Source organism: Sinocyclocheilus rhinocerous, unplaced genomic scaffold, assembly GCF_001515625.1.
Source record: "Sinocyclocheilus rhinocerous isolate Xijiao unplaced genomic scaffold, SAMN03320098_v1.1 scaffold905, whole genome shotgun sequence".
Lineage (NCBI taxonomy): Eukaryota > Metazoa > Chordata > Actinopteri > Cypriniformes > Cyprinidae > Sinocyclocheilus > Sinocyclocheilus rhinocerous.
Window position 1 is genome coordinate 721,413 of NW_015659390.1, and position 18,450 is coordinate 739,862.

Consider the following 18,450-nt stretch of genomic DNA (forward strand, 5'->3'; position numbering starts at 1 on the left):
TCAACAAGACCAGATGAAACTTCTAAATTATCTAAGCTAACAGAGTGTGTTAAAAATGTAAAAGGCTGGATGACCAAAAATTTTCTCCTATTAAATTCAGATAAGACCGAGATATTACTTATTGGACCAAAAAACAGTACACAGAATCTCGTAGATTACAATTTGCATCTAGACGAATGTACTGTTACTTCCTCTACTTCCTCCTGTTCCTCTACAGTCAAAAATTTGGCTCCCTTTCATGGGAACTTCGAACTGCGTCCTCTAGGGGTCGCTATGGGGAACGCCTCGTCGTGACCCGTGTCTGAAGCATACATAGAAAAACACCAACTCGTTGGCCGGCGACAGCCTTCTCTACACTGGCTACCTATAAAGTTCCGTACTCTGGACTCTTGGTAGTACCTAGAATAGCAAAGTCCACTAAAGTAGGTAGTGCTTTTTCACATTTGGCTCCCAAACTCTGGAATAGCCTTCCTGATAAACGTTCGGGGTTCAGACACACTCTCTCTGTTTAAATCTAGATTAAAGACACATCTCTTTAGCCAAGCATTCACATAATGCATCTCATTACCTTGTACTTCAGTTACATCTGATCAAATGCACATTTTCATTCTTTTGCTTGGGTTGAACACATCATTTTTTGCTTAGTTGGAACAGCAGCTATGCAAATTTTTCTCTATTACCTTCTCTGTTTCTGCCATCCCGTGATTGGCATCCCGTGTTAACTAGGAATTACACAAGCTTCAGTCTGGATCCAGCCCTTACAAAGACCTGAGATGACCGAGCACCTGAGAAGAGATGATGCCAACCCCCCAGAGGACCTCAGACTGCATTGAACTGCTTGATTTTTACCGTACATTTCTGCCATATGGACATCAACTTGAGATAGTCACCACTGATAAGCTATTACTAAATATAATGTAGAAACTTGAATTTTCTGTAAAAAGCTGCTTTGCAACGATTTGCATCGTGAAAAGCGCTATACAAATAAACTTGAATTGAACTGAACATGGAAGGTCAAGTCAAGTGCACTGCATTATGGGACACAAAATCTCACATACTGTGCTCTGTGCATTCAATGCATAAGAAAATTGTCATACGGTGCACAGTATACAGTATACGTGGCAGAAAAAGTGTGCTACCCAACATATCAAGAATGCCCATGCGGGAACATCAGAGAGAGAGAGAGTGAGCAAATGCTACCTCATAGCACAGATCAAACGCTGAACCCTGCTGTGAAGATCGTCTTCCTCCTGGAACGGCCGCCACAGCCATGCAAACAAGACCCAAGCCGAGAGCTTACACACACACACACACACACACACTTTCCAAACACTCATGTATTGCATAATGTTAAATGCGCTTACACACTGCCCTTAAACACTGATCAGCACTAAGATTCCCCACCTCCCTCTTTCTCTCTATAATGAGCTAAATCCTAAAAGCGATTATGGATCCGTTGGAATGATCTCTGCTGAGCAACTGCTGGATCACTGATATTAAACCAGCCTTTGACATCAAAGGAGTTCAGCCAATCAGATCATCTCCAGGATTAGTGTTCTCCACGGGCCAAGGAGATTAGTCCTCCTAAATCTGACAGCAAACTTTATGCTCTCCTCCTTTTTCTGTCTCCTCCCAGTTTCAGGGTTCCACCTAACTGGCCAATGAGAGATGTCGTCTAATGCCAGACAGATGCTGTTTGCCTTTATAGTCTAAACCAGCAGATTTAGTGCTACCTCATATGCTCTTGCTTTGTCTATTCTCACTCATTTTTTCTCCTTTCAATCACATGGTGTGCAGCAGCTGCTGGTAATTAGAGGAACTTTGGCAAATCACACTATTCTGAACTGAGGTAAGAATAAAGAGAGACATCTCGCATACTAAGAGCAGAATAATGTTGCTCTACAAAAAAACGTTTCTAGTGTAAAAAAAAAATCCTTCAAACAAGGCAAGTACAATAAATAAATACACTGCCATTCAAAAGTTTGGGGTCAGTCTTTTTTTTTTTTTTGAAAGAAATTAATTTATATATTTATTCAGCAAGGCCACATTAATTGATTCATTGATTAATTGCTGTACTTTTAAACTTTTTATAAAAAAAAAATGCATCACGGTTTCTACAAACATATTAAGCAGTACAACTGTTTTCAACATTGATAATAATAAGAAAAGTTTAAGCACCAAATCAGCATATTAAAATGATTTCTGAGGGATCATGTGACACTGGAGACTAAAGAAATGGCTGCTGGAAATTCAGCTTTGCCACAACAGGAATAATTCACATTTTAAAACATATTAAACCAGAACACAGCTATTTTAACTTGTAATAATATTTCACAATATTACTGTTTTTATTGTATTTTTGATCAAATAAATGCAGCTTTGCTGAACATGAGAAACTTCTTTCAAAAATCTTACCGATACCAAACTTTTGAATGGTAGTGGAAACATCTAATGACTGAAATGAGACTGGACCATCTTTCAGTGCTAAAAACTTCAAATCTAAATTTTCCTACAAATTTGTAACTTGTAAATATAACTTCATCAAATGTATTATTAAAAAAAATGCAGTGCTTCTTTAAAAAAAAAAGACTTATTATAGATTGTATAGATTGACACATTCACATAAGTCTGAGATATTTGCCTTATGCAAAATTGATGTTGTTTTAAAGACGTTTTAAAGAATGATTTCTTCTTAAACCATCTGCTTTGGTGCTTTAATGATCCCAGAAAAACTATTTAAAAACCTTTAAGTGTGTGCAAAAAAATAGAAAAACAGTGCAGTGAAGGAGAGGCTAAAAGACTAATGAAACCATTGTAGTAGGTGTCAGCAATCTCTCTCTCTCTCTCTCTCTCTCTCTCTCTCTCGGTCTGTCGCTCTATCAGATGTGGAAGGACTGACTCCATAGGGGCCGTGAGGAGTGAGAAATGAGCAAATATGAGTGTGGAGCTGGAATTAGAACAAGTGAGAGATGTTAATTTCATTAAGAGAACACTGACTGTGAAAAAGCACTCGCCATGGGGAGGGAGGAATACAAGCACACATGGAGAGAAAGAGAAAATGAGAGAATCTGATATATAGCATGGTATATTGAATGATTACTATATTGATATACCATGATATTTATGGTATATCTTCTTTTAAAAATATGCAGCTTAAATATTAAAAATAATATGCTACAATACAATTATAAAAAAAAAATAAAAAAAATCATTTAAAAATATAAATAACTATTTAATACATTTGAAAATAAAAAATATTTATCAAATAATTCATTTCAAAGAATACCATGTCACATGTTAAAAAAACAATGTAATAGCATGGTACATTTAGTTCTTTTTGCTAGTGAATTAATAAATACATAAGCTTGTCTGCACAGCACAGCATGGTATGTTTGAGATTCGAATGGCATCTTTATCACATGAGCTTTAATACAGCAAAAAGCCCCAGAGGACTGATGGAGGAATGTAATCCTGCCGCGCTAACGGCATGCCGACGAAAAAAACAGCCCCATGCTGAACAGAGACGCACAAATACCGCTCGCTTCGCCAATTATTTGTCCCTGTCCTGTCGGGAGTCATGTAAATTACTTTAAGTGCACTTTTCCAAGGGAGGTACGCCCGCCATTACTGTAATGATGGCAGCGGAGGGTTTACACACCTCTACAGAGTCAGGACGCGAGAGAGAAGACAACAGCACAAAACCACTAAGAGATGAAGAACGCAATAATGTTAGCTGCCTGTTGTTCTGGAAACGTTAGATTCAATATTTAAAAGCATACAAGCATCTGAGGATTCAGCATTCAGTGAGACGTTAACATCTGGATGCAGTTGCACTAGTCCACCACCAGAGGGCAAACGACCTCTGTGCCATCCGAGCACCACTGGGCCTTTACATATGATCATTCCTAGACTTTTCACCACATGATTTAAGTTTTGGAGATTGTGGCCTTCAAATACATGACAAATCGTTTGTTATTTACTATTAACTGTGTGCGTAAATATTAAGAAGGAACTTACATGTTATGCAGCACACACCAGCCACAGTGTGGATCTCCAGAGCTCAGACACTCTCCACACGTGCCATACTGCTCACAGGACTCGATCGGCACCCGTGTGACCTGCAGAACAAAGAAACAACAGACTGAGCATATTCAATAAACACAAACTCTATTAATCCATTTGATGGATATATGATACTAAAGTGACATTTGAAAATCATAGATTCCTAAGCCACTTCGTTTTGAGACTATGATGGACCAGAAGGAGGAGAGAGAAAGGTGAACAAAGTGACACAGGAACGAGATGAATCCCAGTATTTAGGAAAAATAATACTAGTCAAAAGTAAAATGATGATTTCCACTTTTATAGTGAAATATAGTTAAGGAAAAAATGATGAGATGACATGGCAAATGAGAGAACAGTTTGAGAAACTGAGGTCAATTTCTTCCTGAAAGCATAATAATACACCCCAAAATGAAAATTCAGTCATCATTTACGTAAGAAGATAAGACAGTTTCAGTTCCCACTGACTTTGATCGTCTGGACAAAAATACAATGGAAGTCAACTGGAACGGTTTAGTTACCAGCATTCTTCAGAATATCTTTATTTTGCGTTCCACTAAAAAAAGAGAGTCATACAGGTATGTAACAACATGAGCGTGAGTATATGACAACAGAATTTTTATTTTTTGGGTGAACTGTCCTTATAAGGATGGAGACACAATGCCCTTGATAAATAATTTCCATTATATCTCCATTTCATCTCATTGCTGTCTCTGAGAAAGACTGAAATCTCATTTTCAATTATTTTTGTCAATGGCTATCCAAATGTGTATGTGTATTGTGTATTAAATATGTGCACTAGAACGTTTGTGTGTTCATGTGAACTCGTCTTTCCTTTGAAATGCATAAGTCAAAGACAAACATGAGAGTGTTCAGTGGTAAAAACCTGTACTGTGTGTGTGTGTGTGCTAACAGAAACAGACAGAACAGAGGAAACAGGACACAAGCAGCTGTGCTACTGTCACTAAGAGGAATAGCATCGACACAGTGCTCTTTTGTGTCGCCCAGTGCACCAGTCCAACTAGGTATGAACACACACACACACACCTGCTCAAACATACAGGAAATATGTATACAGTATCTGTATCTGACCTAAGATCTATATATATATTTGTATAACACTGTATAAACTGCTTGTAATTGATAGTTACAACACACGTTTACTTACATCAGCTACGGTATCTAAATATCTAAATGTGGATATTCTATAGACATCTATAATGTTTTTAAAAACAACTGATTTTTAATAATATAGATTAGCTCATACCCATATACTAATAGTAATATTTCTGCACTTGTACAATCATAATAGTATATATTATATAATAATATATCATAATACATTATATAATAATAATAATAGTATCATTATTATTTATAATAATGATATAATAATTGATCATTATTATTATCATCATCAATTATTTAACAATAACAATAATATTTACAACAGAAACTACTACTACTACTATTATTGTTGTTGTTTAAATATTGTTATTTGTTAAATAGTTGTTATAATTAAATTATTTAATAATACTAATATAAACAACAACAAACATTATTCATAATTTAAAAACTTTAACCATAAAAATTAAATAAATATTTACTTAATTTATGTTTACACAAATGAGGATTTCCCCAGATGTCCCCAAATGGAGGATTTGTTTGATTTACACTTTTACACTTCTAGTCATAAATTTGACGTCGAAGTATAGTTAAGTAGGTACACACACACACACTTGTGTCAAGTTTGTTTCCAGAATTTTTATGACCATTATAAAAAGCAAACATGTCACTCCTCAAAACTCAACAAGCAGCGTGTCTCTGGCAAACAGTCTGAACATATGCTCTCTCTCACACACACACACACTTAGTCCTAGACAATCAAACACTACTGTAATACCTCAGAGATTAGAGCTAACCAGATACACACTCACAAAGGATCACTGCAACAGACTAGAGACTTGCTTTGCCTGCTGACCCACAAAGCCCCTATCCACTCCACTCGCACAGCCTTCTGCTGCCCACTTGGCATGCTGGGATAGCGTCACTGTGATGACCGGGCCACAGCTCTGTGATTTGTGCCTGCGCTTGTAATATCTCTTTTATCTATTCATGTATTTTCAGGGGTTTACTTTCATTGCCAGCACTGGAGTCTGTGATGTCCTCCCTTGTCGCTGAGGGGATTTTTTGGGTGCACCTGCATCCTATTAACCCACACAAGCAGAACAGGATAGTGTGAAGTCATTGAGGATTTGGGGAAAAATTTTTTTTTTTTCCCCTGCATTTTGACTAAAATGAACGGATGGTTACATTTGGTCAGGTGTGTTACAGAGAAATAACTATGTGTATACATATATATATGTGTGTGTGTGTGTGTATTATATATAATTAAATAAAATGCGACTTTACCTCAAGAACATGCGAGTAAATTTATTTTTAAAATATATGGTTGGCCTAATTTTATTATAAAGTTCTTCTTGAATTAGTCAGATAAAAATCAAATGTTTAAAACTAAAGCTAAAACCACAATAACTATTTTTGTTACTTGAAATAAAATAAACTAAAACTGAAATATTTAAAAATGTAAACTTTTTTTTATTTAATTTAACTAAATAAAACTGGAAGAAAAAAAACCCTATATAGACATTTTTAAAAAACAAAACAAGATTAATAAAACTGAAATTAAAATGAAAATAAAAAAATAAAAACTAATTCAAAATATTAATAAAAACTATATTATCTGACTATACTAAAATAACACTGGCTTTTAACCTGTCAACTTTGTCCACCTTTTGAACCCAAACCCCAAAAATTGCAAACCAAACTAAAGTAGATACTGTTCATGAAGTGTAATTGTTGTCTAATTTGAAATAATAACTCTCCACACCACAATAACCCTAGTGTAAGCAATAGTACTAGTGACACTAACTACATTATGAAGATCTGCAGCAGTGTCAAACGCTGATGGAGTGGATCAGAGGGGGGACAGCTGCACTGCAGGGTGACACAGCTGCCGCAGGTGCACGTCCACGTCTGCACACTTGGCAGGAAGATGTCAAAGGAGAAGATGGAGACAGAGACACTGATAGAGAGACTTCCAGACAGAAAAAGTGAGATGGATAAAGGTGTTATGGGGGTTGCGGGCAGGCAACTGGAGCAGCTGTTGACCAGCACATGCTTTAGTCAGTCAACACAGTGGGAAGCACAATGAGGCCTGTTCTCCCACTGAGAGCAGCTTGTGATTGTGTGTGTGCGTTTTAATGTTTTCTCATTAAAACTTGAGTTTAACTGCAGAACAGAGAAACATGGTTTTCATTTGAACCAATTTTTAAAAATATTTTACAATAGACCCAAATATAAAGCAATAAGCAAGATCATACGCTACAGCTTTTATCACAGTTGTTAGGCATGATGCAAGCTGCAGCAACAGCAATATGATAAAAGGCAGCAATGTTTAATAAATGATTACATTTATTAATATTAATAATCACACATTTTTTTTCTGTCATGTAAAACAGCTGTTTACAGCTACCAAGCATGGTAATGTTCAAAGATCATTCTAGGTGATTATCAACATTAACTATTTAAGTCGCCTTTTCTTTCCATAATAATTTTTTTGGATACCTAAAAACCACCATACAAGTCGACAAATAAAATGTGGTGTTTAATTTATGCTGCAGTTTCTGGGTGTTTACTCAGAACTCTATTTAAGTGGCCCCTGGGCAAACTGTCTCAATGTGTTTAACTATATCAAATGAAAAAACAGTCAGCAACTACACTGATTAGTCAGTTTTGTGTGTTTGATTCAGTAAAAAGAACCAGTTCATAAGAGTCATTTGTTTGGGAATCATATACTACACTGGTCATGCTGTCTGTTTTTGAATTCTTTTTTTTTTAGTAGTCAAGAAATATTGAAAGTATTTTTCCTGTGAGTGGTCTGACAGCCTAAAAAACATTCCTCCAAAAAACATTAGAATGCACCACAAACGCCATTAATCTCCACTTGCACTTGTGAACTTAAAGTATTAATAACAGCCAATTGGCTTAAAAGACAACTGTAGTTAGATTAGCGAGGAATTCTGGGTTCAGCCCAAACTTATGGTAGGACAGGGTGCTCGCCAACTCCTAATTTCCTCTTGAGCTCGGTAATTCTTCCACAGCTTAAAATGCTTCCAGGATGCTATCTGCTAATCTCTATCTGGCTTGAATTCGATATTTTCCACTCGCCCTGATGCTGGCCAAGAATCGCCTGGAGACAGGACATTTAGAAGAAAAGAAGACGGAGTTGGCACCGAATTCTTGTCTTATTCACAAACAACACTCCTCAAATCAAGCTTGTAACCTCCAAAGAACCTCTGCTGCTGTAATCCAGACCCAAGACATTATAATTACAACTGAACGGGCTCATCTCAGACCTGTGCTTGGGATCTACATGGAGACTGCAGTATGCTAGGGGAGCTGGGAGCTGGAATGTTCAAAGATCATTCTAGGTGATTATCAACATTAACTATTTAAGTCGCCTTTTCTTTCCATAATAATTTTTTTGGATACCTAAAAACCACCATACAAGTCGACAAATAAAATGTGGTGTTTAATTTATGCTGCAGTTTCTGGGTGTTTACTCAGAACTCTATTTAAGTGGCCCCTGGGCAAACTGTCTCAATGTAAATCTTAGCATTGGATTGTTTATACATTTATACAGTTTATACATAGAAATATGTGCCTACTAGTCACTAATGTTGCCATATATTTTGTCAAAAAAAAAAATAACACACACACACCAAATATTTTTTATATAATTCTTTAAAAATAAAATAAACAATTAATTTATATATATATATATATATATAAAATAATAAAATATAAAATGAATAACTATATGTTTAACTATATCAAATGAAAAAACAGTCAGCAACTACACTGATTAGTCAGTTTTGTGTGTTTGATTCAGTAAAAAGAACCAGTTCATAAGAGTCATTTGTTTGGGAATCATATACTACACTGGTCATGCTGTCTGTTTTTGAATTCTTTTTTTTTTAGTAGTCAAGAAATATTGAAAGTATTTTTCCTGTGAGTGGTCTGACAGCCTAAAAAACATTCCTCCAAAAAACATTAGAATGCACCACAAATGCCAATAATCTCCACTTGCACTTGTGAACTTAAAGTATTAATAACAGCCAATTGGCTTAAAAGACAACTTTAGATTAATGAGGAATTCTGGGTTCAGCCCAAACTTATGGTAGGACAGGGTGCTCGCCAACTCCTAATTTCCTCTTGAGCTCGGTAATTCTTCCACAGCTTAAAATGCTTCCAGGATGCTATCTGCTAATCTCTATCTGGCTTGAATTCGATATTTTTCACTCACTCTGATGCTGGCCAAGAATCGCCTGGAGACAGGACATTTAGAAGAAAAGAAGACGGAGTTGGCACCGAATTCTTGTCTTATTCACAAACAACACTCCTCAAATCAAGCTTGTAACCTCCAAAGAACCTCTGCTGCTGTAATCCAGACCCAAGACGTTATAATTACAACCGAACGGATGATCTTAGACCTGTGCTTGGGATCAGCATGGAGAGTACAGTATGCTAGGGGAGCTGGGAGCTGGACCACGAGAATAAATGCTCACAATTAGCTCTCTTTTCCATAGTCCTCAGAACACCCTCGCTGTCACATGCACCTGTCTGATGAATGGAGAACCATTAGAGAGAAAACAAGAGCGAGAATGAGAGCAAGAGTGATACAGAATGGAAGAAAGCTGCAGGTCTGAGGTAAATGATTAAGAGCAGAAACATGTGGAGAGAAGGATGTAGAGCGATATATCCAAGGGGTTAGAAGGAGAATGAAAATATGAGGGCAAACCGAGGGTAAGGGAAATCCTGTTCTTGTGTAGCCAGACTTGACTATCAGCATACACTCTGATCAACATTACAGTTTGTTCTGGCCAAGAACTTCTTAGACAGGAAAAAAACTGTCTGAACAATATGCAAATTGACCAATTTTTGGCATGATGTTACAGTTTCACAATATATTTTGGATTAAAAAACAGGAGTTATTTCATCAAAAATGTCTTGCAACTCAGACTAGAGAGAGTGTTTATTGTTGTTGAGGAACATCAGAAAGTATAATGAATGTATCTAGGATATCTTATTTACTGGATGATAAGTAGAATAACTGTCCCATAAACCTTCAAATTAGGCAAACTTTACAGTTGGACTCCAAAATCTCTGCTGCTTTCTCATTGCAATAGTAACAATCACACTGAACAACACATTTCGTATGTATTTCGTATGTTTTGTCAAAAATACGACCATCTACACCGTTCAAACGTTTGGGGTCAGAGAAGTTTTTATTAAAGTAAAAAGTGATCAAAAATGAATGTAAAAATATTTACAATTTTAAGCGTTAAAATTAAGCAAACATATTAAGCGGCAAAAACTGTCATCAGCATTGCCAATCATAAGAACCATTGCTAATAACTGAAGTAACAAATAATAGCTGAACACAAATCAGCATTTTAGAATGATTTCTGAAGGATCATGTGACACTGAAGACTGGAGTGGCTGAAAATTCAGCTTAACTATCAGAAATAAATGACATTTTAACATATATTTTAAAAGAAAACAATTTTTAAATTGTAATTTTTCACAAAATTACTGTTTTTACTGTACTTTCGAAATAAATGCAGACTAAAAAAAAACACTCCATACTTCTGAACAGTGGTGTATACAGATAATGACTCTGTGAGATATCTGTCAGTACTGAAAACTGAAAAGTCCAGCAGCTTATTCCTCCTACAAATTCCTCATTCCTGCTGCCTTGGAACTGTAAATAAGTTTTAATCAAAATAAACACAGACTGAAAAAAATCTGCGCACACTGACTCCCTAAAAAAAAGTTTTTTTTGTTTTTTTTTGTAATGCAGTACACAACAGATTGCCCAATTAAGAGTGGGCTTATCGTCTGAGCTGAAACTCAAGAAATCCAGAAGCCTCTCATGTACAAATACTGTATCCAGATGTTCACGCACACTCAAAACGTTCACCAAATCCACATCGTAGTTGCCATAGCAACCAGTCCCGGCATTGACCCACCACCCCTCTCCTGGAGTGAGCCGTAAACAGCTGGTACCTCTGGGACACGCTGCCACCTACACACACACAGACACACACACTCACACATTCATTTTTAATGTGAGATACTGAACGCTGCACCCACAGCAATGAGAGTCATCGATCACGTCCCTTCAGACACAGAGACACACACACACACACACACACACACACACACACAGAGTGCAATAATCTCACTGACACATAAATCCATCGGCACTCACCGAAAATCAGGAAAACAGCATGCTTGTGTGTATATGTATGCGCCTATGTGTGATTCATTATCCACCTACAATTACAAATCATACGTATCTGTTAAATATGTACAGGAAATGAGCAAAAACACTTTCATAAATATTTAAAGACCATGAATTGACTCGATGAGTGTTTTTAAAAAAAAAATATTTTGACATATTTCCTTTTGAAACTACAAGTTTGGTCGGGACAGATCACATCTGAAGGATTTCTAAAGGATCATGTGACACTGAAGACTGGATCAGTGATTGCCATCACAAGAATAAATTGCATTTTAAAAAATATTAAAATATAAAAGATTTATTTTAAGCTTAAATATTTCAGAATATTACTGTATTTTTAATCAAAAAAATTAAGCCTTTTTGAACATAAGAGACTTCGGTTAGAAACATTTAAAAAAAAAACATACCGACTTTATCAAACATACTGTATGATAAAAGTGAATTTTATTAATTTTATCAGTGTTTAGGAGTACAGTAGCATATAGCGAGTTTTAAAGCTAAAAACTATTGCCATCACAAGAATAAACTGCATTTAAAAAAATATTAAAATATAAAAGATTTATTTTAAACTTAAATATTTCAGAATATTACTGTATTTTTAATCAAATAAATTAAGCCTTTCTGAACATAAGAGACTTCGGATAGAAACATTAAAAAAAAAAAACGTACCGACTTTATCAAACATACTGTATGATAAAAGTTAATTTTATTAATTTTATCAGTGTTTAGGAGTACAGTAGCATATAGCGAGTTTTAAAGCTAAAAACTATTTAGATTTCTTCATGGGGTCTTTTTAGATTTAGACAGTCAATTTACACAAGTCAAGTCTCACACACACACACACACCTCAGTCCTAAAGACAAATTCTCTAGTGATAAGTTCATGCTTGGCTAAGCTGAGGGCAACAATTGACTGACTCTTATCCGTTCAGTGCAGTGTCTCTGTGGAGTCAAGCGGCCCACAAACTCTCAGACATGAGGCTAATCTGACTCCTCGAATCCCAGCAGAGATACAGGACAACACAGTCATTTACACACACACATCTGCACAACAGTCAATTTACACAAGTCAAGTCTCACATACACACACACACACACACACACACCTCAGTCCTTAAGACAAATTCTCTAGTGATAAGTTCATGCTTGGCTAAGCTGAGGGCAACAATTGACTGACTCTTATCCGTTCAGTGCAGTGTCTCTGTGGAGTCAAGCGGCCCACAAACTCTCAGACATGAGGCTAATCTGACTCCTCGAATCCCAGCAGAGATACAGGACAACACAGTCATTTACACACACACATCTGCACAGATATACACACTCCAATCAATGAAGTAAGATGCTTCTCACAGCCAGATTGTATATACGGAGGCTAACGGGGTCGTGCTAACCAGCCAAACCTTGACCCTTTGATTCCGAAACACAGATCGTCTCTACGGTGGTCGCTCTCAGAAATCCACATTACGTATTCAGCAAACCCACTCAAACTAGAGCGCAATAAAACATTCACACATGTGAAGTGTAAGTTACTACACACATACACAATCGCTCTGTTTGCACAACTCTCCCAGCCCTATTCACTCGCATCTCGCTAACGCTCACGAATGCATGAGTATGTGTGTGTGTGGGTTGAAAACTCAATCAAAGCATTCTTGATTGCGTGAGGAGGCCTCTCAGCAAGACTCCAACGTACTGAAGGAGAATGATGGCATGATAGAGTGAGCGAGAGAGTTGATGCGCTTCTCAAAGTACATGAAGACAATGGCTGAAGCAAGCATCACTATTTTAACTGCTTATTTTTAGTGTTAGCGATTTGAACAAACCCCTAATACTAAAATATTAAACTTCAATGTGTAACTTGTCCTGCACTGTGCTATGAACATGAATGATACTGTACCTTAAATTGTATGGTTTATTAAAGAGAAATGTGCTATTACTTTCTTGGTGACTGGAATTATGATTTTAAGCTATAACTGACAAAAAGGCCCACAGATTTGAGAATCAAACCCATAATATTGACATTGCTAGCACTATGCACCACCAACTGTGCTACCAACTAATTTACATTAATAGAGGGATCTAAGTCATATTAAGGCCATATTAAGGTACCAGTATATTAGTGCCCATTCAGTGTTTTTCCTATTCATTTGTCTCATGGGAATTTAAAAAAGTCTTTGTATAAGAGTTATAAGCAATCAACCAAACCAATTAGCTATGAGGTGAATCAGAACATGCAAACTTTGATTTGAAGAAAAAAGTATTTGAAAATCGGACAAAAAAAAAGTCACAAGGTACAAGACTGTGACAGCTTTAATGTTTGCACAACTCTCCCAAGCCCTATTCACTCGCATCTCGCTAACGCTCACGAATGCATGAGTATGTGTGTGTGTGGTTGAAAACTCAATCAAAGCATTCTTGATTGCGTGAGGAGGCCTCTCAGCAAGACTCCAACGTACTGAAGGAGAATGATGGCATGATAGAGTGAGCGAGAGAGTTGATGCGCTTCTCAAAGTACATGAAGACAATGGCTGAAGCAAGCATCACTATTTTAACTGCTTATTTTTAGTGTTAGCGATTTGAACAAACCCCTAATACTAAAATATTAAACTTCAATGTGTAACTTGTCCTGCACTGTGCTATTAACATGAATGATACTGTACCTTAAATTGTATGGTTTATTAAAGAGAAATGTGCTATTACTTTCTTGGTGACTGGAATTATGATTTTAAGCTATAACTGACAAAAAGGCCCACAGATTTGAGAATCAAACCCATAATATTGACATTGCTAGCACTATGCACCACCAACTGTGCTACCAACTAATTTACATTAATAGAGGGATCTAAGTCATATTAAGGCCATATTAAGGTACCAGTATATTAGTGCCCATTCAGTGTTTTTCCTATTCATTTGTCTCATGGGAATTTAAAAAAGTCTTTGTATAAGAGTTATAAGCAATCAACCAAACCAATTAGCTATGAGGTGAATCAGAACATGCAAACTTTGATTTGAAGAAAAAAGTATTTGAAAATCGGACAAAAAAAAAGTCACAAGGTACAAGACTGTGACAGCTTTAACAAGAACGCTGAGAATGACAGGCACTGCGAATGACAATCAAATTTAAAAACAACAGCTAAATATACACTGATTTAGAGAAACAATACATTTGACTTTTTTTTTTGTGTGCAAAAAATGAATATTACGGATACTAACACTTTTGTTTGAGAGCATAAGGAAACTGACTGTGATTGGTGGAGATTTATTTGTGGAATCATGAGGTATGTAGTATTTTACCAAGAATTCTGCTTCAAAAAAGCCATCAGAAACATATAACCATCATATACCATCAATTAACAACCTCATAGCTCATAGTAGGTCTGTATTTAAATTTAAATTTAAATTTTATTTTAAAAGTGATTTGTCAAAATCAGTTCCCAGAAAATGCAAAAAATGAATCAGATTTTTAATTCCGGAACCCACGTGTTGCACTCTATAGTCCTCTACCACCTAGCAATCACCTAAAAAACACGCTAAGAAACATTCAGATTATCACAGCAATGTGCTAACAAGCACCCTAGCATCATGCTGGAGATCTGCACAGAAAGGCACTAACCTTTTCATCAGAAAATACATGAAACATGTTTTAAGAATAAAATCTAGACACAGCAGAATAGCACAACTGATTAGGAACTATATTAAAGGCAAAGGCGCAGCATGTGTGCTCATGAGGTGACCTTTGAAATCCCTCTCCACTCCGAACTTAAATGTCATATGGAGTTTTTACTGTCTGACAGAAAAATACACATAAATCAAAATGAGACAACCTCCTAGCTAGCTAGCTAACAATATTACATTGCAATAAAACAACTAACCGCCTGATCAAAGGAAGCATTAGCTTAGCCTTAGACTGTTTCCGGAAACACAAAAGATTTCAAAATGCATTAGATAGTTGTTAGCCGAAAATCGATGGTCATTTCTGAGTGAGGCATCCTGTCTGATTGTGTTTTAGATGAAATGTGAGGGCTCTTAACCTTCGTGTTTGAACAGAGCTCTGAGCCTCCTCAGCGAACCGTTTCTTTCCCATCAGAGCTATTTGTGTAACGGATTTGGCCTGAACGTGTAGATTTAGCTCGACTGAAGCATCTCGATGCTTTGGCACCAGAGGGGCTATGCAAGACTGCTATAAAAGGCTTCTGAAAGCTTCTACTATAGTAAATCTCAGTCAACATACAGGCACGACTTCCGTGAGGGACTGCGTTTCTAATCGCACATCGGTAAGCCAACACACAGTGGGTCTCACAGTGCAGCTGCGTCACAGAACTCATGCTAAGTTGGAAACGTACAGACAGTATACACACCTAGAAAAGTAGTCCTACCTCAAAAACATGATTCAGTCAGCTTTACAACTCAGGTAACAAATTTTTTAATTGAACATCTATGCTTAAAGGGGTCATATAAAGTGATTTCAAGTTCTCCTTTGTCTTTGGAGTGTTACAAGCTGTTTGCACATATATAAGATAAGTTGCAAAGACTAAAGTATCAAACCCAAAAAAGATATTCTTTATAAAAGTTAACTCGTCCACGCCTTCCTAAAATGCCTCATTTAAACACGTCCCCATATATCTACGTGACTGTGTTGAAAGATTTGCATAACACCGCCCAAATGTTTACGCAAAGAAAGAAGGCATAACTTTTATTCTTGCTGTAGTATTGTTGCCGCCACCATGTCGTGGAAATGCTATGTGTTTCCAAATATGGTAAGGGGTGTAACATTTCCATCACACACTTGAGGTATTCAGCCAATCACAACGCACTGGATAGCTGGCCAATCAAGAGCACACCGCGCTTTTCAGAACAATGAGCTTTGTAAAAATTGACGGGTTTCAGAAAGGCGGGGCAGAGAGGAGCAACAATAATGTACGGTATGTGGAAAATAATGTGTTTTTTTTACCTTAAACCTCGTAACACATTGCATTACACCAAATACGCAAAATAATGTTATTTTTAGCATCGTCATATGACCCCTTTAAGGATTAGCTGGCTAGCATTTGGCTTACTACAGTCACAACTTACAATTTAAACAATTTATAGACAAAAACACCTTTATTAAACAGATGGTTCACTGAAAAATGAACATTCTGTCACCATTTACTTACCCTTGTGTCGTTTCAAACCTATATGACTTTCTTTCTTCTATGAAACACACACAAATCAAGATATTTTCAAGAGATTTTGTCCATACAATGAAAGTCAATGGGGTCCAAAACAACAACACTGACTTTCATTTCATTTCATAAAATAAAACTAGCTTTTTAAAATATCTTTTTTATATTTTCAAATTAGCAGCTTATTTGGAACAACTTGAGGGTGAGTAAATGATGACATTATTTTCATTTTTGGTTGAATTATCCCTTTTAATGCATTTTAACAACAGTTGTAGAAAGTCAGATTTCACACAAAAACTCCACACGCTTTCAGGGAACGGGGCAGAGTTTACAGGAAACGCACGTGGGCTGTAAAAGGGTTAGCGAGACAGACAGCGAGAGAGACAAAGAAAGATTGGAATAATAGAGAGGTAGACTGGACCCGAGACACGGAGCTGGAAACTGCAGCCAGTCGATAGAGAGTGAGTACATCAATAATGTATGACTGAAATCCTCTCACAGAGGACAATGAGAAGAGGGGCCATATGTGTGTGTGTTTTGGCTTACTACAGTCACAACTTACAATTTAAACAATTTATAGACAAAAACACCTTTATTAAACAGATGGTTCACTGAAAAATGAACATTCTGTCACCATTTACTTACCCTTGTGTCGTTTCAAACCTATATGACTTTTTGAAACACACACAAATCAAGATATTTTCAAGAGATTTTGTCCATACAATGAAAGTCAATGGGGTCCAAAACAACAACACTGACTTTCATTTCATTTCATAAAATAAAACTAGCTTTTTAAAATATCTTTTTTATATTTTCAAATTAGCAGCTTATTTGGAACAACTTGAGGGTGAGTAAATGATGACATTATTTTCATTTTTGGTTGAATTATCCCTTTTAATGCATTTTAACAACAGTTGTAGAAAGTCAGATTTCACACAAAAACTCCACACGCTTTCAGGGAACGGGGCAGAGTTTACAGGAAACGCACGTGGGCTGTAAAAGGGTTAGCGAGACAGACAGCGAGAGAGACAAAGAAAGATTGGAATAATAGAGAGGTAGACTGGACCCGAGACACGGAGCTGGAAACTGCAGCCAGTCGATAGAGAGTGAGTACATCAATAATGTATGACTGAAATCCTCTCACAGAGGACAATGAGAAGAGGGGCCATATGTGTGTGTGTGTTTTTGCCACATTATTCAACCATATTTCATGGCTCGCATGGGCATATATACAAAATCTCTGTCAGAGCTGACAAAATAGTGATCCACACTGCCTCACCTGACAACAGTCGTAACCGCATACTGTGACACTAATGAGAGGAAGATGCACAGGCGGCCCACGTTTGCCTCTTCGTGGAGCGCGGCACCCGGGTGCAGCTGCCGGCCGTGCTCGGAGCCCCCTCGGGGAGACGCCAGTAAAGCCCTGTAACCTGTCTGTCCGTCAGCCTGTCAATTAGCCCCTGACACCTCTTCTACAATGTGCCAGGCGGGCACAGGTCTTGAACTTCTTCTATCAGTCTCTAGGTGGGGGGCTTTAGCTCATGGTCCCGGTCAAAACCCAACTGTCAGATAAGCTAACTGACGGGACCTACAAATGTGATTAGCAGCCATATGCCTCCTGCTCCATCTAACACCATATTCACACACACAGAACAATACTTTAGGAATCAAATAGAATATTGTTAGTGCACAATGAAAAAAATAAATAATTTCCCTAGTATTTGTTAGAATATTTTAATATAACATTTTTATAAAGTAATTATCTGTAGTATATTCAGACACAATACTTTAAACATATCATTAGCACACTTTCAATAATACCAGATACACTTTAAAAAAATGTTTTGCCTTTTTC

At 36.8% G+C, this 18,450-nt stretch overlaps 1 protein-coding gene across 1 annotated transcript in view; it reads right to left on the reverse strand.

Moving 5' to 3' along the window:
• plxna2 (plexin A2) overlaps positions 1-18,450 on the reverse strand; it is a 221,255-nt gene that overhangs the window by 90,814 nt on the left and 111,991 nt on the right. The window contains exon 5 of the mRNA XM_016532441.1: positions 4,018-4,118. Coding sequence (XP_016387927.1) covers positions 4,018-4,118 — 101 coding nt within the window. The remainder of the gene's footprint in view (positions 1-4,017; positions 4,119-18,450) is intronic.